The sequence below is a fragment of the Panulirus ornatus genome, chromosome 23 (genome assembly GCF_036320965.1).
Source record: "Panulirus ornatus isolate Po-2019 chromosome 23, ASM3632096v1, whole genome shotgun sequence".
Lineage (NCBI taxonomy): Eukaryota > Metazoa > Arthropoda > Malacostraca > Decapoda > Palinuridae > Panulirus > Panulirus ornatus.
Window position 1 is genome coordinate 21421361 of NC_092246.1, and position 27658 is coordinate 21449018.

Below are 27658 nucleotides of genomic sequence, written 5' to 3' on the forward strand. Positions count from 1 at the left end.
ACCTCCTGCCTCTTTCTTTTATACATCTCCCACTCATTTGCATTTTTTCCCTGCAAAAATCGTCCAAATGCCTCTCTCTTCTCTTTCACTGATAATCTTACTTCTTCATCCCACCACTCACAACCCTTTCTGATCAACCCACTTCCCATGCTTCTCATGCCACAAGCATCTTTTGGAGTTTGTAAATAGATTAAAAAAGAAAGATTTATATTTTATTTATTTTGCTTTGTCGCTGTCTCCCGCGTTTGCGAGGTAGCGCAAGGAAACAGACAAAAGAAATGGCCCAACCCACCCCCATACACATGTATGTACATACACGTCCCCACACGCAAATACACACACCCATACATCTCAATGTACACACATATATACCCACACACAGACATACATATATACACATGCACACAATTCACACTGTCCGCCTTTATTCATTCCCATCGCCACCTTGCCACACATGGAATAAAATCCCCCTCCCCCTCATGTGTGCGAGGCAGCGCTAGGAAAAGACAACAAAGGCCCCATTCGTTCACACTCAGTCTCTAGTTGTCATGCAAAAATACCCGAAACCACAGCTCCCTTTCCACATCCAGGCCCCACAGAACTTTCCATGGTAAACCCAGACGCTTCACATGCCCTGATTCAGTCCTTTGACAGCACGTCGACCCCGGTATACCACATCGATCCAATTCACTCTGTTCCTTGCCCGCCTTTCACCCTCCTGCATGTTCAGGCCCCAGTCACTCAAAATCTTTTTCGCTCCACCAATTTGGTCTCCCACTTCTCCTCATTCCCTCCACCTCCGACACATATATCCTCTTGGTCAATCTTTCCTCACTCATTCTCCATGTGCCCAAACCATTTCAAAACACCCTCTTCTGCTCTCTCAACCATGCTCTTCTTATTTTCACACATCTCTCTTACCCTTACATTACTTACTCGATCAAACCACCTCACACAACATATTGTCCTCAAACATCTCATTTCCAGCACACCCACCCTTCTGTGCACTATTCTATCCATAGCCCATGCCTCGCAACCATACAACTTTGTTGGAACCACTATTCCTTCAAACATACCCATTTTTGCTTTCCGAGATAATGTTCTCAACTTCCACACATTCTTCAAGGCTCCCAGGATTTTTGCCCCCTCCCCCACCCTATGATTCACTTCCACTTCCATGGTTCCATCCGTTGCCAGATCCACTCCCAGATATCTAAAACACTTTACTTCCTCCAGTTTTTCTCCATTCAAACTTACCTCCCAATTGACTTGACCCTCAACCCTACTGTACCTAATAACCTTTCTCTTATTCACATTTACTCTTAACTTTCTTCTTTCACATACTTTACCAAACTCAGTCACCAGCTTCTGCAGTTTCTCACATGAATCAGCCACCAGCGCTGTATCATCAGCGAACAACAACTGACTCACTTCCCAAGCTCTCTCATCCCCAACTGACTGCATACTTGCCCCTCTTTCCAAAACTCTTGCATTCACCTCCCTAACAACCCCATCCATAAACAAATTAAACAACCATGAAGATATCTAAGTCTTATCAGTTAATATGAAATATCAAGAGATTTAGAAAGAAACCTGGTAAATTATCAATATCTGTTGCTATACAGACATATAGATTTAGCATGTTGTAGTTCATCTTATGTGTTAGTTGACTTTTGCTGACTCTTACATCTTTGTTGTTTTATCTTTGCCACCAGTGATTGATTAATGATGTGTGAAGAACTTTTCCTAGTACTAAAACTTCGCCATCCATCAAATTATTATCACCATAATTAATGCCACATAGACTATCACTGCTAATTTATCATTGTTTGTGACAAGTTATCTATGCATACCCATAAGGTGTGCTAGCCAATTCAAATAACTGGGAAAAGACATCCAATACAAGTGCTGTATAGCAAGGGCTTTCACAGTTCATACTTCGTGCTGTTATGGGATGCTTAGCCAGCACTAGGTCAGATATTAAAGTTTTCCTAAATCATGTTGGTAGGGATATATAAAATATTAGGGATTTTAAAGATTTGAGACTAGATGTGCAAGAACTTCAGCTCTGTCACATCTCAATTTTGTTATAACTCATGATAATGAGTAGATGTATGTATTGTTTTATTTTTGATCACTTGAATTGTATTCTTTACCAACAGGTGAGACTGTGGTTGCCTCTTCACCAGTATCTCAGAATTTTGTAAGTGCACGAGAATTCTTTGCCGAAGCAGACACAAGGGATCGCCTAACTAGTGACTATTTTAGTGGAACTGACACCCCTTCTAAGATCAGGGTATGGAATTTTTTGTTATCTTCCTATTTCTCCTGTATTTATAGTAATCCAAACCATCGAGTTTTTGATGGTTGTAAGTTTCTCAGCTTTGTGGAAGTCCTTTCACTATGCTGTGTACTTTATATTTTAGGAATAGATTGATACTAGATACAGTTAGTACATTGTAGACTTTGTATGGTTAAATAGATCAGGGATTTAAGCTAGTAAGAAAAACGAAACTGCTACCATATATAGTCCAGGACTGGACATAGATACATCCTTATCATAAAAGAGATGGGATTTAGCTGCTGTTTTTCTAACTGTATATTGTATGGAAGCAGACATTAATCCATCCATATATTTGTAAAGAAGATTGGATATACCTGTCATTGTAAGAATTACTTTATACAATGATGATATAAATGATAATACATTGATTCTTTATTTTGTACTTGTCATTTAGGAATCAGATGAGAAGTTTTGAACAGTTAGTTGGGCTTTCTTATTTTAGAACTCTTAGCATGCCCAACTTACTGAATTGCTAGAACTGAAGTTTGTTTTCCATTATGTATTCCTAATGATGTGATTTTTAGTTTTCATTTGATACAACTGTGTGTATGTCCTGCTGTTTAAATTTTTTTTGTTTAAATTAGTTAAATCAGGGTTGTAGCTTATTTTGCTGCAGCTCCCAGTTTTGGCATTCCAACATTATTATAGTGTATCAGTAGTATGTTATTGAAATATTAAAGAAACCTAGATCAATAGTTAGAAAAAATGCCATATTATTTCTCCCTTCTAATATCCATTTCATTATGAGGAACTGCTGTTTATGGTGGATGTACATGCTTTAGAATAATAACTGAGAATAGGGTTATAATACCTACACTGCACTGTTGGATGAAGAGAGCTATGTTCATTTAGGCCATAGGCCAGAGCAGTGATACTCTTGTTTTGTTTTACGATAGAAATGATAACTGAAAGGAAAAATAGATTTCTAGGACTCACATGACCAACAAAGACCTGCTGTGTGAGTGTCTTTTTGTTACTGGTCACAGAAAGTTTAACCTCTTGATAATAACAAATAAACTGCTACTTGTTTTAACTAAATGAAATATAAATCCCATCAGAATATCGTATTACACTTCTTTGTTGATTACTTTGTTCCTTTCTAACAGATTTTGTGGATCACAAGCTGAATTAGTTAAAGTTTACTACATTCACCACACATTTGTGTTAGCATTCTGCTGTTTGTCTCATACCATCCCTTACCTTGGTGGCTGTTTTTGGCACTCTTTGCTCTGCATACATATGGCTTGCTGGGACCCAGTCCATAGACTCGCACCCTTTCCATCTCAAGTACTTCATTTGACATTTCATGACTTGCATAACCTTTACTCTCTTATCCAGTTTTTCCTTCCATTTTCATGAAATTCATGACAGCACATATTCATTCTGAATCATGCCATGAGTCACAAGGCCCCTTTGACTGACTTCAGTGATAGGAACTTACTCCACTTTTTAGGATGTAGTTCCCAGACCTGGTCTTTCTCTTTTCATGTCCACAACGTTGTTGGTGTCAAATTTAACCTTCCCTCTGTAGAACACTTTCTAACCACTTCCTCCCCTGCTCTCTCTCTCAAACCCAGCTGTCCATGGCTGCTTCTCCTAGACACTGTCATATCCCTGACTTTAACTTCTACCATTTTTCCCAGAAGGTTGGTGTATTTGCCTATTGTAATACGAGAAAATACATTGCTCACTTGATGTCTCTTAAGTCTCTTAATTTTGATGCTCTCTGGCTTAGGGTTCCTTTGCCCTGTATTTCTTTTATCTATATTTTTCATGCATATTCACCATTTCCCACATTAGTGAGGTATCATTAAGAACAGAGGACTGAGCCTTAGAGGGAATATCCTGGGAAATTATATGGGAGGGTATTGATTGAGAGGGTGAAGGCATGTTCAGAGCATCAGATAGGGGAAGAGCAGTGTGGTTTCAGAAGTGGTAGTGGATGTGTGGATCAGGTATTTGCTTTGAAGAATGTATGTGAGAAGTACTTAGAAAAGCAAATGGATTTGTATGTAGCATTTATGGATCTGGAGAAGGCATATGATAGAGTTGATAGAGATGCTCTGTGGAAGGTATTAAGAATATATGGTGTGGGAGCAAGTTGTTAGAAGCAGTGAAAAGTTTTTATCAAGGATGTAAGGTATGTGCATGAGTAGGAAGAGAGGAAAGTGATTGGTTCTCAGTGAATGTTGGTTTGCGGCAGGGGTGCATGATGTCTCCATGGTTGTTTAATTTGTTTATGGATGGGGTTGTTAGGGAGGTGAATGCAAGAGTTTTGGAAAGAGGGGCTAGTATGCAGTCTGTTGTGGATGAGAGACCTTGGGAAGTGAGTCAGTTGTTGTTTGCTGATGATACAGCGCTGGTGGCTGATTCATGTGAGAAACTGCAGAAGCTGGTGACTGAGTTTGGTAAAGTGTGTGAAAGAAGAAAGCTGAGAGTAAATGTGAATAAGAGAAAGGTTATTAGGTACATTAGGGTTGAGGGTCAAGTCAACTGGGAGGTAAGTTTGAATGGAGAAAAACTGGAGGAAGTGAAGTGTTTTAGATATCTGGGAGTGGATTTGGCAGCGGATGGAACCATGGAAGTGGAAGTGAATCATAGGGTGGGGGAGGGGGCGAAAGTTCTGGGAGCCTTGAAGAATGTGTGGAAGTCAAGAACATTATCTCGGAAAGCAAAAATGGGTATGTTTGAAAGAATAGTGGTTCCAACAATGTTATATGGTTGCAAGGCGTGGGCTATAGATAGAGTTGTGCGGAGGAATGTGGATGTGCTGGAAATGAGATGTTTGAGGACAATATGTGGTGTGAGGTGGTTTGATTGAGTAAGTAATAACAGGGTAAGAGAGATGTGTGGTAATAAAAAGAGTGCGGTTGAGGGAGCAAAAGAGGGTGTTTTGAAATGGTTTGGTCACATGGAGAGAATGAGTGAGGAAAGATTGACCAAGAGGATATATGTATGTGTCAGAGGTGGAGGGAAAGAGGAGAAGTGGGAGACCAAATTGGAGGTGGAAAGATGGATTGAAAAAAATTTTGAGTGATCATTGCCTGAACATGCAGGAGGATGAAAGGCATGCAAGGAATAGAGTGAATTGAAACGATGTGGTATACCGGGGTCGACGTGCTGTCAATAGATTGAACCAGGGCATGTGAAACGTCTGGGGTAAACCATGGAAAGTTCTGTGGGGCCTGGATGTGGAAAGGGAGCTGTGGTTTCGGTGCATTATTACATGACAGCTAGAGACTGAGTGTGAACGAATGTGGCCTTTGTTGTCTTTTCCTAGCGCTACCTCGCGCACATGCGGGGGAAGGGGTTGTTATTTCATGTGTGGCGGGGTGGCGATGGGAATGAATAAAGGCAGACTGTATGAATTATGTACATGTGTATATATGTATATGTCTGTATGTGTATATATATGTATACGTTGAGATGTATAGGTATGTATATTTGCGTGTGTGGACGTGTATGTATATACATGTGTATGTGGGTGGGTTGGGCCATTCTTTCGTCTGTTTCCTTGCGCTACCTCGCTAACGCGGGAGACAGCGACAAAGCAAAATAAACTAATAAAAAATGAATATGTAATGCACCAAAATCACAGCTCCCTATCCACATCCGGGCCCCACAGACATTTCCATGGTTTACCCTAGATGTTTCACATGCCCTGGTTAAGTCCTTTGACAACACATCAGTTAGTACAGTCTATTCCTTGCATGCCCATCTACCCTCTGCATGTTCAAGCCCTGATCGTTTCAGATGTTTTTGACTCAAGCCTTCCCTCTCCAATTTGGTCTTCTGCTTCTCCTCCTTCCCTCCACCTCTGACACACAAATCCTCTTTGTCAACCTTTCCTCACTCATTCTCTCCATATGTTCTAACCATTTCAACACACCCTCTTCTGCTTTCTCAATTGCACTCTTTTTTTGTATTTCCTCACATCTCTCATACCCTTTCATTACTTACTCGATCAAAACACCTCACACCGCATATTGTCCTCAAACATTTCATTTCCAACACATTCACCCTCATCTGCACAAACCTATCTATAAATATAGCTGAGGATCAACACAGCACCTATTGGTTCTGAGTCACCTGCTTTAGGCATGTGGTTGATAATGGGCCCAATGATAGCTTGGTAGCACAGTTTTCCTGTGATGAAGACAGATCTTTAAACTTATATCAAGCTGGATGATCTAACAAGGCTTTTAAGGAAGTATTCTATAGATGTATGCTTAGGATTTATATGCCTCTGAGGGAATTACCTACATGCTGCCTAGTACACCACTTCTACTCATGACAGGTTCTGTTCGCTATAACATGTCACATGTTTCTTGGTAAGTCATGGCATTTACATGATCCTGAAATTTTTCTGCATTGTGTTCTTGAACTTGCACCATGTACATTCCAGGCTAACCTCATTAACAAGGGCAAAATGGCTGCCCACTTTGAAGTTACTTTGCAAAATAATGAGCATTCCAAAGATAGTGTACATGGGTAGGGTAATTGCACTTATCCCAGGTTGCTTACCCAGTTTGACACGGTGATCACTTGTTGCATCACTTGGCTAGTCTCTCGCTTCCCCAGTCTGGGCTTGTTGTAGCCACCAGAGCAAGTCAGATCAAGGATGAGGGGTTTGCATGTGAAGGACCTGAAAATGCCTGATAGCTAAAGTTACTTAGATCTTAAGCTAGCACTTGGGTTGGATGGTAGGTTGAATATCTCTGCTGCTGTACTTTCATTTTTTAGAGATGTGTTATGTTGAGGTGATGGCGTACTTTCCAGGGGTTTCAGATTACAAAAATTCTAGGTTGCAAGGGTTAGGTTCAGGTAGAACTACTGTCTGGATGTGAGGGCTATTGCTTTGTATGGCATTACATATTTCATATATCCCATTGAATCCCCTGAATTCATACTGCATCAGTCAGTGGCAACCCTGTGAGATGAACTAGGTAATGTAGCAAATGTAAATTTGAAATATCCATGTTATTTAGCTCATTTGAGTCTGATTGAGCTTGAGAGTGAAGGGGTGTTTGACCACTTTCTGCATCATGAATTTTGATAAAGGTTTGCTTAAAACTTTCTTACTCATAAATATCCAAGAAGCATTTCTTTTTTCTGTTGTTGTATATGGTCTTTCCTCCTTTGTTATACTTAATTCTTTACATGTATAGGGTAATGTACAAGGCACTCATCATTGTTGTCTGACGTTTGGAATATCCTGTTGTGCTAGTACTTGTTGCCTAATTCATCTCTTGATATCAGTTCATCATCAGTATATATCTATTTGTAGACGTGGAAAAGATCTATGGCTAAAGAAGTCTTAAAAGATTTTGGAAATACTTGTGATTTGAAAGTGAGTAGTTGTGTTTTCACTGATTATTGGAAATTGATGTCTGTGTTTTATTGTTTTGCAGGAGAGCACACGACGGCTGAGCCTTCGGAAACCTTTTAATCAGTACATTGCATATTCATCTGATGAGGAACTTGATGATTGGCAGTAAGTATGGTACTTGTGTTTGTTTCCTTGCTTTATTCTTGTTCAGAACTTCCTAAGATCCTGAGTCCCTATGTGATAGTGTGCTCTATCTCTATTTGTTCTGATTTCACAGTACGTCCTTATTGCAAGTACAAAAGCATTGTTTTTCATCTTTCATTGAAGGCTGATGTTGCCTTACTGACTTTCAAGTAGTTTGATAAATGCATTTGGGTACAGGTTGGAATTAGATTGTACTACATTATTGTGTGGGTGTATGAATATGATTGTGGCTTAGCACGAATTGTTTAAAAAGATACAGCTAAGTAAATTTTGGGACAGGGTGAGGAAGCATAAAAGAACAAACTTTGGGCACTGAATGATGTATTTTTCTGAACATAGAGTAAAAATATTTTGTTTGCTTAAAAGTTTTTGTTTTTACTCTTTCGTTGTTAGAGCTCTAATTTCAAAGGTACAACCTCTGTAAGGGATATTATGAGATACTCTGTCTGTAAAAGATCTCCATAACTTTGTTATTACGATTAACTAGAACATCATTTTCTAAAAATGGTTTATGTACTCAGCCAGGTGAAATTTATGCATCTGCTACATATCCTTTAACTATTGCGGGTCCATAGTTAGGCATGTGAGGTAATCCAAGAGTACCCTCAGACATATGTAGTGGATGTGTTTTTGTTTTAAACAATTATGATTAATAAGAATATTTTTCTCTGATATTCTCTATCCTGAAAGAGTGCCACAGCTTCAAGCATTATTACATAAGATGAGGATGCATATCTTCCACAGACCTTTTTGACATTTCCAGCTAATCAGACCAGTGTATGGAGGCAATTTTTGCTGTAATATTTGGTAGCAATACAAGGTGTGCCACTACAAGTGTGGGGAGGAGTAATGTATCAGCTGACATATGAATCTCTGGTGGGAATCTTGAAACATGATATGCATCATGTAGGTAGTAGTTGGTAGGCAGCCAACAACCAGGAAGGTATATTGCCAGTACTTCCTGCTTGAGTATTAGGAGGGTTAGTAACAGCTGCTTAGTGTGCCAGCATTTCAGTGGTTGTCAAGTTGCACTCTGACCTAGGAATCCGTCTTTTTTCTCTGCTCCACCCACACATGAATGCTGGCATTCTGTCTACAAACATTCATTCTCTCGTCATACATAACACTTGACAGTACTTAACTTGCACATCTCATTCTTAGTAACTCTAGATTTTTTTGCAGTGAATACTATGTGCTAGCCCTGCCTTTTGGGGCAAGTATGCAGTCTGTTGGGGATGAGAGAGCTTGGGAAGTGAGTCAGTTGTTGTTCGCTGATGATACAGCGCTGGTGGCTGATTCATGTGAGAAACTGCAGAAGCTGGTGACTAAGTTTGGTAAAGTGTGTGAAAGAAGAAAGTTAAGAGTAAATGTGAATAAGAGCAAGGTTATTAGGTACAGTAGGGTTGAGGGTCAAGTCAATTGGGAGGTAAGTTTGAATGGAGAAAAACTGGAGGAAGTAAAGTGTTTTAGATATCTGGGAGTGGATCTGGCAGCGGATGGAACCATGGAAGTGGAAGTGAATCATAGGGTGGGGGAGGGGGCAAAAATCCTGGGAGCCTTGAAGAATGTGTGGAAGTCGAGAACATTATCTTGGAAAGCAAAAATGGGTATGTTTGAAGGAATAGTGGTTCCAACAATGTTATATGGTTGTGAGGCGTGGGCTATGGATAGAGTTGTGTGCAGGAAGGGGGATGTGCTGGAAATGAGATGTTTGAGGACAATATGTGGTGTGAGGTGGTTTGATCAAGTAAGAAATGTAAGGGTAAGAGAGATGTGTGGAAATAAAAAGAGCGTGGTTGAGAGAATAGAAGAGGGTGTTTTGAAATGGTTTGGGCACATGGAGAGAATGAGTGAGGAAAGATTGACCAAGAGGATATATGTGTCGGAGGTGGAGGGAATGAGGAGAAGTGGGAGACCAAATTGGAGGTGGAAAGATGGAGTGAAAAAGATTTTGAGTGATCGGGGCCTTAACATGCAGGAGGGTGAAAGGCGGGCAAGGAATAGAGTGAATTGGATCGATGTGGTATACTGGGGTCGACGTGCTGTCAATGGATTGAATCAGGGCATGTGAAGCATTTGGGGTAAACCATAGAAAGTTCTGTGGGGCCTGGATGTGGAAAGGGAGCTGTGGTTTCGGGCATTATTGCACGACAGCTAGAGACTGAGTGTGAACGAATGGGGCCTTTGTTGTCTTTTCCTAGCGCTACCTCATACACATGAAGGGGGAGGGGGATGTTATTCCATGTGTGGCGAGGTGGTGATGGGAATGAATAAAGGCAGACAGTGTGAATTGTGTGCATGGGTATATATGTATGTGTCTGTGTGTGTATATATATGTGTACATTGAGATGTATAGGTATGTATATTTGCGTGTGTGGACGTGTATGTATATACATGTGTATGGGGGTGGGTTGGGCCATTTCTTTCGTCTGTTTCCTTGCGCTACCTCGCAAACGCGGGAGACAGCGACAAAGCAAAATAAAATAAAAAAAAAAATAAAAACTAACCATTTCAAATTGTTAGATAAAAGGAATTTTGTTATTGTTATATTTTTCAAAGAAAAGTGCCTTAATGAGGGCACCTTCAGTATCTGGAGTAGTTGCAGTCAGTGGGTTAAGCACCACTCCACTAGGCGCGAATCCATATCCCCCAGACACCCGAGTTGCACTCTCATGTTTGCTTGGTAATCACACATCTCACAACATTCCAAGCACTGATACACCTTATCAAAAGACCCGTTATGCCTAAAGTGCGATTCCATACTGATGACACTGAACACTTACTAGTACTAAATTGCCAAGTACTCATCTCAAAAAGACATACATCATTACACTTCACCTGTGGTCTTGCCTAGTGGTTATGGCTGGCATTTATTTATCTGATATTAGATGGAGGGGTAGATGTAGCAGATGGTTTGTCTGTAGATTGATATTATTGGAGCTAGATTGCTCTTTTTCCCACCAATTTATCTTCTGGAAAAGTTCTTCTCAAACTGGCTGGTTTTCAGGGTTTGGTAATGCCAGAGGCTCCTTCAGCTAAGCCTTACTCCAGGACTGATGCCTTAAATTCTTCTAGACAACCTTTTTCATAAGACCCTGACCCCAAAGTTCTGCCCTCTGGAATTTACAGTATGGTTTTTCTCAATCATGTCTACAGGCAGAGGCTTGGAGAAGTATAACATCAGCCCTTGTACTCATTACAGGACCTTTTGTTGAGGAAAACCTTGCAGTCACTCCTAGAAGAATCCGATGTCTCAGATGTGACAGGAACCTTATGTTTAGAGTTCTTCTGTGGCGTTTATTATGATAAGAATAAAGCTGAAAGTGCTATTTCCTTGGGAGTGCTCTTCAAGAACCTTTAACTCTAGGTTTAGGTATTGATCTGAGAGCTATTTCTATGGTTTTTCTTACTGATAGACCAATTTCTCTCCCACTGCAGCTGAAATGAAAACATTTTGAAGTCTTAGACCTTTTATGGTCTAACAATACTTTTTCTGGCAATATGCCTCCTTTATTTTAGCCTCATACAAAACCCTTTTTCCTTATAACCTTGGGTCATGGGAGGAGAGTTAATGAATTATATGTTATGTCCAGAAATAAGAATCTTCCTGGATGACAATCTCTTTTGTTTTTGTATTTGGTTTAGATGGAGATGAATAGATTCAGAAATAGCCCTATTGTCATATACTCCTGGAAGATTACATCTCAAGACTATGATGCCTTTTGCTCAGTTAAATCTCTTGAGACACCATTTGAACTTCAGAGAGATTGTCGAGGGGACCATTTATTTGTGCATCCTGGAACCTTGAAATCTATTTTGAGGAATATCTCATGGGTTTTTAGATACTCGATTTATTGGGTCACCCTTAGTTTTATGCTAGAGCGCCGACTCAACCTTAACCATCCTCAGAAGGAAATCAACAAAAGGAGTCCTTGGAACACGTTATACACCTTTGTCAGGTGGCACCTTACATTAGTCATTGTTGATTTATCCAGCCTTGTCATGGGGTTTCCTCCGCCTGGAGATTCAGATTCCAGTATCTCCAAATTACCATTCAAGGTTTTTATTTTTATTTTTTTTCGATTTATATGTCATTTCTGAATGGTTTACTTTAACTCCTCCCCCCCTCCTTTATGTGTATATACTCTTCTGTTCTTTGGACATATCACTAAGGAGAAATTTTAAAGACCTTTTCTTTTCAGTCGATGTCACACAAGCTTTTTTGATTTGATTTTCTGACCATGCCCACCTTTCTGTCGAAAAAGCTGGAAGTAAGAAGGGTAATCATGTCACCCCAGTGGCATTGCTGATTGGCTGATTGCAAGCCGCTATGAGCAGGGTTAGACGTTCTGACTAGAAATACCTAAGGAATACATCTATTAGCGCGACTCCTCGGAGACAGAGGATCTTACAAATTTCAAAAAGTACATTTTTGATAGTTGCATTGATTATGCACATACTTTGATTAGCAGTTAGACAATCTTTGGTTAACTGATGTTTATACATAGAAAGATGTGATACCTCAGAGTATTATTTGCTTATACTATATAGATGGCAAGTTTGAATTCTACATTTACCCATTATGTAATAGTAACTATTCTTAAAATGAATTCAAGGTGGTGCGTGTTGAAGTTTTGAAATTATTTTCCCTCTACATTCATTTCGTTCTGTTGCTCCACATCTTCAAGAATTATCTTCATGCAATGAAGTCGAGAAGCTGGTAATAATGAAAATGAAATGTTACGGATTGTGAATGTGTTTGGTTATTATCTACCAAACACTATGAAGTAGTAGTCTCTGCGTGTTGTAGAAGGGAATAAGTGGGAAGTATTCTTTCTCCCCTATCCCCATGGGGTGGGTTGGCGTCGAGAATGGATGAAGGCAAGCATGAATATATACATGTGTATATATGTATATGTTATATAAGTGTACGTGAAAGTATATATGTGTGCATATGAGTGAATGGGCCATTCTTCGTCTGTTTCGAAACAGCAAGTATATATATATATATATATATATATATATATATATATATATATATATATATATATATATATATATATGGGAGCGGGGGCTGGAAATCCTCCCCTCTCATTTGTAGTTTTCCTAAATAAGGAACAGAGAAGGGGGCCAAGTGAAGATATTCCCTTAAAGGCTCAGTCATTGTTTTTAACGCTACCTCACTAACCTGGGAAATGGCGAATATGAAATATATATATATATATATATATATATATATATATATATATATATATATATATATATATATATATATATATATATATATTGATTTAGACGGCTGAAAATACACAGTTGAGTTACAGTATTACAGACCTGGGAAGTTATAGATGTCAGTTAACGAATAAAAGAGGAAAAGCTGAAGATCAAGGTAGGGTTTTTAACTAGTGCAGGGAACATACTGTGTGCACTAAGTAGTCTGAGGGAGAGCGATCTGAGCTACATAAATATCACACCTCCCTCCCGCCCTCAACCCCCTGCCGTCGTCCCCACCACCACCACCTAGTCTCCCTCCTGCTGTTCCCCACACCCCCGCTCCCCCCTGCCTCACCCTCCAGTCCCGCTTGGTATCAAGTCGTTATCATACTTGGTATTTTTTTCATATAGTGTTAGTAAAATATCCACCATATACTTGTCGTAGGATTTATACTTTGTTTCACATATGCCGCCGTAAAACAGAGAAACAAAGAAATTCATGATATTTGTTGATAGATATTTAGGGGGAGTGGCACTGTCTGGCAACTATTATTCTAAACACGCGTCACACCCCGACATACTGGACAGTATTATCTTTTATCTCTGTTCATGCATTGGAATTAGTTAACTTTGTTCAGTAATTCACATTTAGATACAAGAGTGTAGCGGAACATTAGGAGGCGTTAGTGGAAATGTAGTGTTAGTATGTGGGCGGAACGTTAGCGAAGCGTGCATTTCCCGCCACCACCAGCGGCGAGCGGTGCCGAACGTAAGCTCAGTTCTGGCCCACTCAGTTGAAGTTGTCGTAGTGATCATACTGCGCACTAGAACATCTCTATACCTAGCAAGATATCGGACTAGGAACAAATTTACATAAGGTGGATTGTGCACGCTTGTTCTAATGGGATTGGAAATATGTAGTTACCACTGGATGTGTATGAAAAGTAAATACTAGTGGTGAGTGTTATAGGAAATTCCGACACGATGCTCAGAATTTCTTGAGAGATGTGCGGTGTAGCGGACCTGACCGTCACTTGAGAACAGCTTGTGGATTGTTAAGTGGTGGACGTGCGCGAAATAGTAAGAAAATTTAATTGATTTAAAAGTAGGAATAGATTTAATTGGATATGTTTGAATTATGGTTTTAAGCGGCTGTTAGGGTGCATTGGCATGTTCTAAGCTTCGAGACAATTTAGATCATAAAGCAGAAGTCTTGATAGCAAGTGACTTCTCGGGAATGTAGCAGGTTTTTGAAATCTTTGCTTGTGACAGTTTAGTGTTAATACAAATAATTGATACGTTAGAAAGTATTGACATGGACGTTTTTCCATAATAGGTAATATTTTACCTAGTTGTATGGTTCTTTTAATGGGTGATATTTGGAAATAAAGGTGGGAGAGGATGTGATTGGTTTACCTCTTGCCAAGTCAGGGCGAGGTCACGCCCTCGTTGCTGAGCGTCAGGTCAGGCGGGTCAGAAAGTGTGGTTTTGTGTTGCCAACTACTGCTATCAGACATTTAGAAATGAACTTTCATGTTTATTTAAACTGGATATGTCATATATGCTCCGCTTCAGTTGTACAGTTATGTTTGGTTGCATGAGACATTTATATAGAGTGTAACGTACTGAAAATTGTATTGCATTATCCCTTCCGGTGTGCTGTAGCGGAAATAGTCATACAGGCGAAGCCGCAAACTTGCGATGTTACTGTGTCTAGCATGATGATCTGAGACCCGCAGCGGTCCGTTATAATGTACACCTGGCAGGGTGGGGTGAACTCCAAAGCATAGGCTGTACCAGATGCTACCTTGGGTTATTTGGTGATTGTTAAATGTCGCAGTTTATGCTCACTCTAAGAGTTTTTAGTTACATTGCAAACGTGAAGTAGAGCGGAATAAGGGCGATAGTGTTGAGTGAAGGGGCGTGTCCTTGCTCGTGACAGGATTGGTTGAGTACACTGTGGGCTCCTTCCCATCGACTGTGGGCCACGTGTTGTGTCTTATGAATTGAATCCAGATTGTTTTTACCTGGAGTGTGTGGGTGTGTTATGATGTTGGCTGTGGGGTAGTTTAGTCTATGCTGGAGCTTCCGCCCAGGTGCTGTCATACCCTTTCACTTGAGCGGTTTTGCCCTGTTTGTATTTAGAGCCACAGTTTCACCTGATGAATTTCTTTGATGTAGATGTAGTTTCGTGTATATTGTAGACCGCTAGTATAACTTCTTGTGCGTGGGTCACAGGTGGTAGTTGGGTCCTGTCGGGCCACTGCTGCCCACACTTGATGGGCTGCCTCCCCGCTCCACCGGAAGTGACGTTATTTCCCCCCCTCTGCCGATGTGACTATGAACATAGATCAGGTCTTGTCATTGTCAGTCTTTAGCTCAGTGGGAGTTTTCCGTAAACAGTATCATGAATTTTGTAAAAATTAGAATCACCGTCTTTTATCATACTTTATAGTAGCAGACGACGAAGGAGACGTTCCGATAAGATCATGTAACTTCCGTCATGCGCTGGGGTTTACCTTTAGTTCTTTAGATTTTCATAAAGCACTTACAGGTTTAAGGGTATCAGCATGCCTGCCTACATCATAACCAGCAGCATTGTAGAAAGAATTCTGTGTATGTTCATTCCCATACGCTATCCGGGTCCAGGAGTCCACGTGACACTGCTTGAAGGATCTGACACTATGTGTGAATGGGCGGGCCTGGGTGTGGACATGGGCGTAGAATAAGTCACCCAGACTTGGATTGACCCTTGGATATGAATGACCTGACCTGTAAGGTTGAGGTCAAAAGTCACCCCATTATAACCCTAGGTTTGTGCTGATGTACTCTTGTTTTCGCTGTTGTGGTGAAAAACACATAACTGTGTTTAATCTGTTGTTCATACCTGGCTGGCGAGTGGTGTCCTACAGCAGCTGGTTGAGAGGAAGAGCTTAGCTGGAGGCTGTCGACTCTTGGCATGTGAAGTGTGTTATGCGGGAGGAGGTGGTCATGTGCTGCAGGGGGTGGCCTTGATAGGAGAATATAGTGGAATTAAGCAGGTTCACGGATTTTAAACTGAGGGAGCGCTCACAAACCATCTCATAAATAACCTCCTTTTACTTTGATATATACTAGCCTCTTGTGGTGAGTGTGGGGCGTGACACCCTTGATAAGACCTTACCTAAGGTTGCTGACATCATAATAATCAGTATGTGTTTTGTTCTTTTTAATGATTTATAATAAAGGGATTAATAAAAGGTATGACGCATCAGACCTTCGTAAATGTAACGTACATCGTAGGGTTGTTATGCTTATTTTAGTGGGTCAGTAAGTGTTGTCCAACGTAATTTTATAGGCACAGTGGTATTATATACATATACATGACAGACACACAGGCCCGTAAATTGATATCACTGAGGTTTAAAAACTGTGCCATGGATACTGTGATGAATAGAAAACGTTATACAAATATTTGAGAGCCGAAACGGCTCGGCTCATTCCCAGCTGTGAGAAGGTATATTACCAGCCACTCAGGCGGACGGATTAAAAAAAAAAAAAAAGCACAGCATATCCTCGTATTCAACAAAGTGACAGATCAGCCAAGGTTTAGAGAGAACATATGCTATCAAGCTGCGGCCTCAGACAGTCAGACTGATCAAAGGACTAACGGAGAGTTGCAGACCCAGACCGATATACGGTAGGGTATACAGCCAGCAGTTTGCTACGAATCATCCCTGGTGATGATTACTTGGTCTACCAGGCTGTTTGTTGCTGTACGCTTCCTTTTACGTAATGCCACCAGTCTGGTCCTGTTTACCTTGGAGGGAGATGTCCAGTTTCTGAAATTCAGTGGTCCTCTCATAGTACTCAAGAATAGAAAGATGAACACTTTTGTAATATGATATAACTAATATTTATAATAATGATAATAGTGATACTAATAAGCCATTGATTTATATGCAATGAGGCTGTGTACGTGTCAGTTTTACTTGGTGGGCGAATCATGATCATTCTGGTAAGTACCTTTTGAAGAAGGTTACTACTTTGGCAGATGTGACTGAAGCAGCTGATGCGCTCCCCTTATCTTCGTGGGCAGTTACCACCCTACACCTCAGTGGCTCTTCACTTCTATAGGTCATCGCAGACTTGATGGGGGCTTTGCTTTTTGGGATCCATTCGTATTGGGGCAGTTGTACGCCATGTGGGGTTTCCATAGTGGCGTTGTACGCCTTGTGGGGGTTCCATTGTAGTGGCTTTGTACGCCCTGTAGGGTTGCCATAGTGGCGTTGTACTCCATGTAGGGTTTCCATAGTGGCGTTGAACGCCTTGTGTGGTTTCCATAGTGGCGTTGTACGCCTTGTGGTTTTTCCAACAGAAGTAGCTTAAGTGTCGTGCCTCAATATTTTCTTCTTTAGAGGTTTTCCCTCTCCACGGTCGGGCTTTTTTGGAAGAGAGGTATGCTTTTTTGATGGCTTGGTGGTACTATGGACGGTAGGCATCTTGAATACCTTGGCTCGGAACCCGCTGCTGCACTCGGGCTCCGGTACACAGTTTTTAAAAGTGGGCTTTTGACATAAGGTTTAGGGTGAGACGTACTTATTGTTAATTAGAGTTGTCGGTAATTAAGGGTGTTGGTGCCAGTTATTCTGGGATGATTATGGCCTAATACCCTTTTTATGAGGGAGAATTGGAGAGGTTAGTAGTTGGGATCATCTTGCCAGTTTTTCGGGTTGCGTAATGATTGGTTCGTTAAGGTTCAGGGGGCGGGAGGAGGATGTTAGGGGCCAGCGTCTGGCTGGTCGCTGTCTTACGTAACAGAGCCGAGGACGGTACGGTATATCAAGGCTATTGGAAGTGCCACATTGACTCGTAGTTAGCAGCGAGGCGCGGTAAGCCAGGCTATCGTTGAGGATGTTGTCGCTACTTTTGACCCGCGGCAGCCGCGTCTTTACGTAAAGTGTTGGCAGCGTGGGTGGTGGTGGTGGTGTTGAGCGGGGGAGCAGACCTTTATAGCATCGTCACTCGCTAAACTTACTGCTCTGGGTGGGTGTGTGGACCAGCCACCCCTTACCCGCATAATTAATTGTCCCTGGGTTTTATGATAATCGTTGTACTGCCTTATGCTGAAAAACACTCCGTAGTGATTTATAAAGGGTTTTATAGACTGTATTTAGCAGAGTTAATTGATGGAAACCTAGAGTCTTTGGGTTGTAAAAAGCCTTCTAGAAAGAAGTGGTTCGTGCCTCACAAGTTGTACTACGTAGTGTAGATGCGTTTAGGTAAGTATGACGGAACTGAGGAGTTTGTGTAGCCGGTAAATCACAGAATGAGGTTACGATTCTTGATGCCACGTGTATATAAGCATGTACTGTGGGGCCTGGTTGTGGACTGGGAGCTGTGGATTTTGTTCATTACACGTGACAGCAAGGCATGCGGCCTTTCTTCATTTATTCACGGGGCTACCCTTTTCAAGAGGAACGAGGACGTTACTTGGATGGGAGGAGGGTAGAAGGTGACGGAGGCAGTAATGCACATTTGGTGCCTCCAACCTTCCCGGCTGGGCCTCACCTCCTGCTGCTTTTGGGAATACGTTGACAATCGATCTTAGTTTCCGCCCAGGTTTGCACTGGGGAAACCCTGTGTGTGTGGGTGGGGCCCAGGGTGACAACTTGCGGGGTTGTGTCAACAGGGTCAGGGTGAGCGAACTGAGGTGTGTCATAAGATGTTGCCACACCTCGTGACGCAGGCAGAATGTGACGGTGTGTTTGGTTGGCCTCCACTTCAGCTCCGTCACACCGCCAGGGTTCCTGTCATCACAGACTGCGTTTCCATATGACGTACAGGACCATGAGCAGAGTGTCGGGCGAGGCATCTCACACACGCTGTGGGCCCTCATTACCTCCTGAGCCTGGCGGACACTTTGGGGTGGATTTGTCCGTGACCGTTGTCGTCCGTCCGTCCGTCAAGGGAAGTCACGCCCTTTTGTTTCCCAGCATGTAAATCAGGGGCACCAGACTCATGACTAGTCTGGATACTGCCCGAGTTAGCCCTCGTGTATAGGGGTGATACCTGTAACTTATCGTGGCTCACAACGTGATGAATCCACCTTTGGCCATAAATCGTTATACAAAGGATTTTGATGTTTTCCAGCTTGTATTTCCAGCCGTTCTAATTTCACTGCCAGCAACTATGCAGCACTGCAGGCAGTGCAATTGCTTCATGGAATACCCCTCCGGCTCAGCTGTAAGGTGTGTGTATTCTTGTCTAACGCTGGTGCGATTGCCTGCCTTGCTGCAGTATTGACCTCCGTAACCACAACTACAGAATTGCTTTCTTGCCCCAACTTTCACTCGCAAGAAAACCTTTTTGATTGGTAACCAGAAAAGTTATTGTATCATAGTAATACAAGGTGTTGCGAGTTATTGTATTCAACTTGGTGTTGTGAAGTGGAAGGTGGTGTTTCTCGTCATTCTCTGGAAAGATTTCAAGTAGATTTCGCCTTTGTGCCGTTAAGTGATGCCTATCAGAAGGGAAGTGACAGAAGACAGCGTTGTTGGAGACCGTCACACCCTTCTCCATTTACTGGTGGTTGTGGAATCCGTCACAGCGGTCGGCGGCACGTGCTCATTATCTGAGGCCTCCCTGTAAACGTCACGTGAGCGTCACAGCCTAGAGACATGGCTCTGGTCGCCGTCATTCTCCCCTGTTACGAGTGTCTCTTAGTGATATGGTTCCCTTTTGTCGTGTGTGGGTGCCTTGTGTAGCATCATGGTACACGTGTTTACATGTATCATCACTGCATATGTATATCTGTTATCTTTTATCCTTATTTGGGTGCTGTTAAGTCTTTATCTCCACGTGGATATGATGATATATGGCCCACTAGCAATGTGGGGGTGGAGGGATGCCTTATCTTTATTGTTGGTGGTGATCACTGACAGCTTATCTTTTTATTTGCTCCGGCGGTAATTTGTTTGTAGCTGGCTGGCTGGCCCGGCCCTGTCTTAACTTCTCTCGCTGTCACTCTGAAGGTGGTTCAGCACCAGTAGATTACTGATCCTCCGACTGATGATAATGTGGAACGCTGGTATTCATCTCTGGGATTTCTTTTTTTTTTTCAGTGCACTCTAAGAACTGTAGGAAGTGCACTGCTGTAGTATCCATCTTATTGAGGAGTGGGAGAGATGGGGAGATATTGCTGGGACTCCAGGTTATGGTCAGGTGAGTCATTTATCTTTACGCCCAGGACGGTGTGTGGGTGGAGGGAAGGCGGGTGCTAGTGCTGCGTAGTACCTGAGGAAGCTGTAAAATTGGACTCCTTGACGTAAGTGGGCGGGCGGGTGGTTGGTTTGGGCATGGAGGGGATGGACGGGGGGGGCAGGTGTGGGCGGCGTAGTACAGCCAGGGGCGATACAAGGCGACGCTGTCGGGCTGAGGATGTTCCCGCCTGGAGCACGTCAGGGACTTGTGGGGCGTACCGGCAACTGATATAGCTAATGTCTCGGTTAGGGCTAGGATCGCGGCCCCTAGGGCAGGGCACGTGTCTTCAGGTCTGCTCAGGAAGCTGTGGTCTCTTGTCGACACTGGAGGACCGCTCGCTTCCGGGTGCCCAGGTGTGTTGTCCTGTGTGCGGTGCAGAAGGTGGGTCTTGCATGGTTTAAAGGCAGGTCCGGGATCAGGCCACCCAAGGCTGTGGAGTAGACTGTGAATGAACCTGTATTACGCTACAGACGTAAGCCATTAATGCCCGGGGTTATCAGAGTCTTATTATCTTATTAGTGCGTTCAGTTTATGTCCGAAACAATCCGGAAAATAAGCAAGCAAGACGCATAAAGCATACGTGAAGAGGGTTACAGTGTGGGGGTAGAATGTTGCTAATGTGATTATAGTCAGTGGGTTAGGAGGGTTGGTAGGTGTGGTGAGTGGCTAGGGCGTGCACCCTGGGCCAGTGTGTGCATGTGGGTCGATGGGCGGCACTCTGCCTCCCTGTACCGCCCACGGCGTCTCCTTCACCACCCAACCTCCCTTTACTGTCCGCGGCGACTCCCCCACCTTCCTCCCTCCCTGGCAACACTACTTAATGACTAAATCTTTACATACGTCCTCCCAGCATGACTCACTTCCCTTGTACATCATCCGTCACGCACTTCTTTGTTCCGTCTTTACCATCTTTATTTTCGACGGTCACTTAAAATAGAGTCTCTCTCTCTCTCTCTCTCTCTCTCTCTCTCTCTCTCTCTCTCTCTCTCTCTCTCTCTCTCTCTCTCTCTCTCTCTCTCTCTCTCTCTCTCCATAAGGTTACTGGGTCACGCCATTCATGCACTGCTCCTAACCATATGCACGGCCGCTGACCAAGGTTGTACATACTGCTTATATCTCCGTAGTGAATGCATACTTCCTTTGAAGCCAACTCGGTAACACTTGACGTGTGAAGCGTGTTGCTCATGTGTGTGTATAGTGACTCAACATGCAATTTGTGTGTATTGATTACATCGAACCCGCGGCCCACCTTTTGAGACCTAATTCATATATTATTGTTTTACTTTAAGTTATCTGAGACGGTAGGGGCGGCTGTCATCAAAGTCACCTCATTTACGCTGGAAGTAGATATACATATACAGCTGTATTAATTATACACCGACTGCCGTGACCAGGATTCGAACCTGTGTGGGCTCGACCCGCGGTGCGTGAACGTGTCACGGTCAGCAGTTCTAACCACTACACCACAGAGATCCATATTGTTTCACCGCTCGTTTATCGGGTTATAGAATCATCCTGTGCTCTGCTTGTATCTATGTATGGAACATAATGGTAACGTGCCTCAGACTCGATCGTAGTTGCTGGCAGCCACAAGGAACACGAAGACCCGAGAGCTCTCGTGATATTTACCTCTTCAGGGTTGCAGATTCTCTCTGCATCCAGAATACATCACATGTATTGGCATAACTAGAATTCAGGATTGTCGAGCATCAGTAATGTGTTGCCTACGCCATAGGTCCGGGGAGTAATGCTTGATTTAACCTCCCCGGCATTTAGCACGGCAGCTTGGCCTTTGTTTACGTTGGTTGGCTTCACAGGACGTCCCGTGCCCACCTGCTGGTGAATTCGTCAGGGGTGTTGTTAAGAATGACTTGCTCGTGGTTGCAGGAGGTGTGACACATGTCTAGAATGTAATGTGTGGTGTGGGAAGGTGGCGGAGTGAAGCGTGTATACACCTCAGTGTTGTGTGGGTAATTGTGACATTGCTGCTGCCAGAAACAAAGGTTTATGGCTTTTTGTTCGGGAGGGAATCGCCTCCAGCTGTTTTGATAGCCTTGGGTATGACCTCTTATTGTCTGGATGTTCATGTGATGTGGCCTCATTACTTTAGGATGTGGCTTTGTTGATTGGGGGCCTCTTTGGTTTGGATGTGGTGGTGTTAACGTGGCTTCCCTGGGTAGGATGTGGTGGTGTTAACGTGGCTTCCCTGGGTAGGATGTGGTGGTGTTAACGTGGCTTCCTTGGGTAGGATGTGGTGGTGTTAACGTGGCTTCCCCGGGTAGGATGTGGTGGTGTTAACGTGGCTTCCTTGGGTAGGATGTGGTGGTGTTAACGTGGCTTCCCCGGGTAGGATGTGGTGGTGTTAACGTGGCTTCCCTGGGTAGGATGTGGTGGTGGAGGTCGGTTGGTAGGGATAGGTAACGTACGGTTGTAAGTTAACGGTATTGATTATTGTGATGGGGGCGAGGGAGATGTACCGGGTCGACTGAAGCCAAGCTCAGCGAGCGTGACGTATTGGCAAATAGTGTACCTTACTACTACTACTACTACTCTCTCTCTCTCTCTCTCTCTCTCTCTCTCTCTCTCTCTCTCTCTCTCTCTCTCTCTCTCTCTCTCTGTGATTTTATCTTTGATTTTCGTCACGTTCATTACATGTCTGTTGTTGTGGACTGGAGGTACCACCACTGGTGAAGTCACGTGACTGATTCATGGTCATTGTGGGGTCGTGCGAGGACGGAGATGTGCTTAAGTGACACTGGCCTCACCTGAGGAACCCCGACTTAGTGTAGATTTTTTTGTCGGCCTTGAAGGCCATGTTTACTTAACGCACTGGACGTTAGGATGTGAGAGGCAGCTGGGGAAACACGTGTACCGCATCCGGATGTGAGAATGGACTGAGACTCAATTGATAGCTATATGTGTGTGACTTAGAACTCCTGACGTTGTGATTCATCGGAATGAAAATAGAGAAAAATGTTCCAATAAACAACTGGGCATCAACCAAACAGAATTGGCCGCCAGAGTCTGTTGGTGTCGAGCTTGCAGAGGTCACAGCCACAGACAATTGAATTATCTCTGAATCTTTGTCTTCACTTCTTGCCCTAAATACCTTGAGATCATAATGTACCTTGCTGCTCCCTCAAGCCAGAGGCAGATATGCGAGCATAAGTGGTTAGGGGATTCCGATCAAACGTATTTTTCTTTCCTCTATTACTGGTATGTGGGAGAATGGCAGCGTTTGATACCTTAGCCTTACTTGTACTTCTAAGAATCGTTTAGTGATAGGTCGTAAGGAAATGGCAGGAATACGGTATTGTTAACAAGATACCTGAATTTATAGTTAATAACGTTACCTAAATATCTGAAATGATATCCAGTTTTTGCGTCCATTAGACGAATTTACAGGCTCAATGAATGACTGTAAGCTTATGTAATGAAACAAGTTGGTAAAGTTTGACAAAGACCCTTTGTGACCTCTGTCATCCTTTTGCGGTATCGCTAACGGGATTAGCCCGTGGTGCACAGTAAGGTACCCGCTGGCTTGATGGGGAAAGTAAGTTAAGCTTAGTCTTTTCTTACCTTTGGTTCATGTAGGGCACGTGTGGAGTGGACCTACCTACTCTGAGAATATCAGGTGTCGATGTCATTGTTAAGAATGAGGTGTTTCGCCATCTCTTGAAGGGTTTGTTTGGCCTTGTCTCAAATTGGCTCTTTTTCATTTCCCAAACTAAGACAGTGTGCCCATACAACTCTTTGCAGTTCGTATCATCATTTCCAAAGACGCAGACTCGTCCGTTGTACCTATAGGCCAGCCTTGATCTTGCAGTAACAACATCGTGTATGGAGATATCGCTTTTTCTTGGTAACTTTTAAAGATGATTGAAAATGGGTCTCCCGGTGGGTTATGAGTTCCTCTGGCTTGCTCTCTCTACTTCTGCAGGTTTTAAACTTACGTTTGAGAACCGAATGTTGTTTTCAACTGTGTGTATATCTGGTGCAAGTTTACCTCATCGTGTTATCGGAGGCGTGTGTGAAAGGGAATTCAAAACAGGTTGACTTAAATTCCGATGCCAGTAATGTAGGTATTTGAGTCTGGCTTCAGAGACAGGCATATGTTTTCTCATGGTACTTGGATGCAGGTAATGAGGATATAGAGTCAAAGATGCTTAAAATATGCGTTCTCTGAGCATCTGCAGCTCCAGGAGCGATGGGTATATCCTCTGGTTCAGTGTGTCAGGTAGATGCTCGATTATTGTAATGGCATTATTCTCTCGTACAGTTGGTGTGTGTGTGTGTGTCCTGCTGGCCTGTCCCGATCCCTGCATGTGGAGGCTGGTGACTCATTGCTGGGCCAGGTGGTGGTAGGGGCTCCGCCATGACCAGACAGTAGTTGGCACTAGTGGTGCCCCCACGGAGGTACTGCCAGCCCAGCCTGCCAACAGGGGCACTCAGGGTCATCGACGACCGGTCGTGTCGACCATGTGTGACCCTTGGTCTGCCTCAATGATCATCACCTCTACGGGAGCTATGGTTGAGGTCCTGGGGCTCTTGTCTTGAGCTTAGTATGTGTAGTGTGGGGTGCCAAGGTCCGGGCGGGGAGCACGGAGGGTCGCGCACACCCGAAGCCTGGGCGCACGATGCTGCTGCTCCTTTGTGGGGACCAGCGGCGGGCGAGCGGCCAGCATGTTACTGACTCACCGCCACACACTGACCACAGGCCGCCGCCCCCCCCTCACACACACACACACACACACACACTTCCGTGGTGTAATAGCGTTACTGACCATCATGAATCATCACGGGCCAGCCAGGGGTCAGACCCGCATGGGTTCGAATCTTAAGCGTGGCAATCGTCCCACGCCCAACCCAGGTGTTTTATCCTCCCGTCGAGGCGTAGGTTAACGTGTGTGTGTGTGTGCATTTATTGGAGGAAAGCAAGATGCATAAATACAAGGTTAAGAGGTGGAGCAGCACGGGTGTGACACTCGCTTAGTAACACAAGAACTGTCATCACACACACTGCTCATGTGTTTGTTCACTGGTCCAGTTGTGGTGTGAGATTAGTTTTATTCGGAGCTCTCCTGAGATCAAGATTGATAATATTATGACGGTGTGTAAGGTACGATAATATGTGATGCGCTCCGTCCATCCTGGAGTGTGTGTGTTTTGGAGAGGAGGGCGGGGGAGGAGGGACTCTCGTTGTGTCACTGGTGACCCAGGAAGCCACCCACCCGGCCTCTACCCACAGTTCTGCCTCAGCCCAACAATAAGCCGCCTTGTCACCAGGCTGCGTACTGGGAGGACAACCCCTAGCTGCATGAAGCCTTCGTTAGCGAGTGACCTGCGTCACTCGCACAGTCTCGTTGCCGACACCCGTTAGCTCCCTCCTCCAGAGGTAACGGTGGCCGGAATGGCCTTACCCCAGCCCAGCAGCAGCAGTCCCCCTTCCTCACCTGTCATAACCCCTTGAGCACAACGGTGTGGCTCCCGGGCATGGTTCCCTGGCCGGCCTATACACATGACCGTCGTACTAAAGCAAACTGGAAATATATTATGTAAAATGAAATACGATGGTGTGTTTTCCTGGGTTGTTATTCAGTACGTGATGGATATGAAGTCTGTCGATCGCCTGGTCTATGAGCAACATACATCAGGATTGACTGTGATGATCCATCACTGTCAAACCTTGATTTGAAATTGTAATTTCCGCGGTCAGTCTCGACTCATGATGACAAAAAAAAAAAAAAATATTGGGACCTGAGGCTTCCAGCTGTTGCCTCATGGCGGATGAACACTGAATTCTGTAAGTTGTTAGAACCACGTGTTCCTGCGGGTGTCCTCGGTTCATCACTGTGCTCGAACAGACACAGTTTTTCCTTGGCTTTAAAATATCCGTGTCATGTCATTTTGTCACGAGCACAGCCTGGCATCTCACACGCGACGCCCTTGAGCAAGACGATACGAAATTTTTGGGCATGATGGTCTGATCTTTGAACTGGCCCTGAAGACCCAGGATGTATATTACTGTTAGGATTGTTAGGAGGAGAGAATGTAGGCTCGTTCACACATCTCGTCATGAGAGAGTTAGATTTGAATTGATCAGTTTACTGACCGAGTTGCATGATGTGGGTGAGAGTGCAGTGCTGACACACCCACCCACCCCCCGGGCCTTTGACCAGAGTGGCATGAGAGTGTTCAGCCACCGGAAATGATTGCAATTCTTGGAGAGAGAGAGAGAGAGAGAGAGAGAGAGAGAGAGAGAGAGAGAGAGATAAGGGGGAGGGGGTTAAGCTTGGCCTGCGAGTCATGACCTTGTAACTGGGGCTCGAGACGTGGTGGTGGAGGCGGAGCGCTGGTCCCTCAACACCGGAGCCGCCCAGCGTGTTGAACATGATTCAACGGAGACGAATACACCTATATTGTTTGATGGATACAGGAACATGAGGAACTGCAAGCAAATATACAGGTAGTTGACGAGTAGTGACAGGGCCACACCACCATTCACTTGTGTCTGGTCTTCTCTCTCTCTCTCTCTCTCTCTCTCTCTCTCTCTCTCTCTCTCTCTCTCTCTCTCTCTCTCTCTCTCTCTCTCTCTCCTGGTCTTCCTGTAAGGGAAAAAGGTACTTCTTGTGGTTCTTGATACCGTGTCTACCACATCTCGATACCTTGTCTTTCAGTCATAAAATCACTGATTTTATAGATCAGGCGAGATGAGGTGGTCTTCTGTCGTTCTAGGTTTGGTCAGTTTCTTGTTACAACACTGTATGTATCAGCGGAAGTCCGTTCTTCCACCGGATGTCAAGTTTCATGAAGTGGGTGAGAGATTAAACCGAATGTTCGTTCACGAGATAAAAGGTCGAAGGTATTGTCCCTGTTATGAATCCCATATATTGGATTTCTCTCGAGATCTTCGTATCCCTCTCCAGTTCTATGTGTATGTCATGTTGAGGTTCAGATCATCTTTCCTTGGGTATCAGGTTTATTGAGGGGAGCCCGTGCGCGTTGCAGGGTTGGTCCCGGGGGTTGGTTGAACTTGAAGGTCGTTTTAGGGGATGTGACGGTCATTCCGGCGCAACACCTGCCTCGCCTGACCTCTCACCTCACTTCACCTAAGTTCACAATATTGTACCCTAGGGACCACGGTGGCACCATCCCTGGGAGATGATGGCGTGACTGACCTACCCTCAGTGGCCTCTGGTGTGTATTGTACCTTTTTAAGGAGATAACAGAGGTCAGAGGGTCACCCCGTGATTCTCCTGGGTCACACCGTGATGCTCCAGGGTCATACCTGTCGTGCTCCTGGGTCGCACCGCCGTGCTCCTGGC

At 43.8% G+C, this 27658-nt stretch overlaps 1 protein-coding gene across 11 annotated transcripts in view; it reads left to right on the top strand.

Moving 5' to 3' along the window:
• LOC139756880 (uncharacterized) overlaps positions 1-27658 on the top strand; it is a 127304-nt gene that overhangs the window by 55061 nt on the left and 44585 nt on the right. For 9 of the 11 annotated variants that reach the window (XM_071676741.1, XM_071676743.1, XM_071676744.1 and 6 more), the window contains 2 exons: positions 2163-2296; positions 7756-7838. In XM_071676741.1, coding sequence (XP_071532842.1) covers positions 2163-2296; positions 7756-7838 — 217 coding nt within the window. Of the gene's footprint in view, positions 1-2162; positions 2297-7755; positions 7839-13828; positions 14049-27658 lie in introns of those variants that run through there. The other 2 variants (XM_071676751.1, XM_071676752.1) reach the window with 2 other exon arrangements.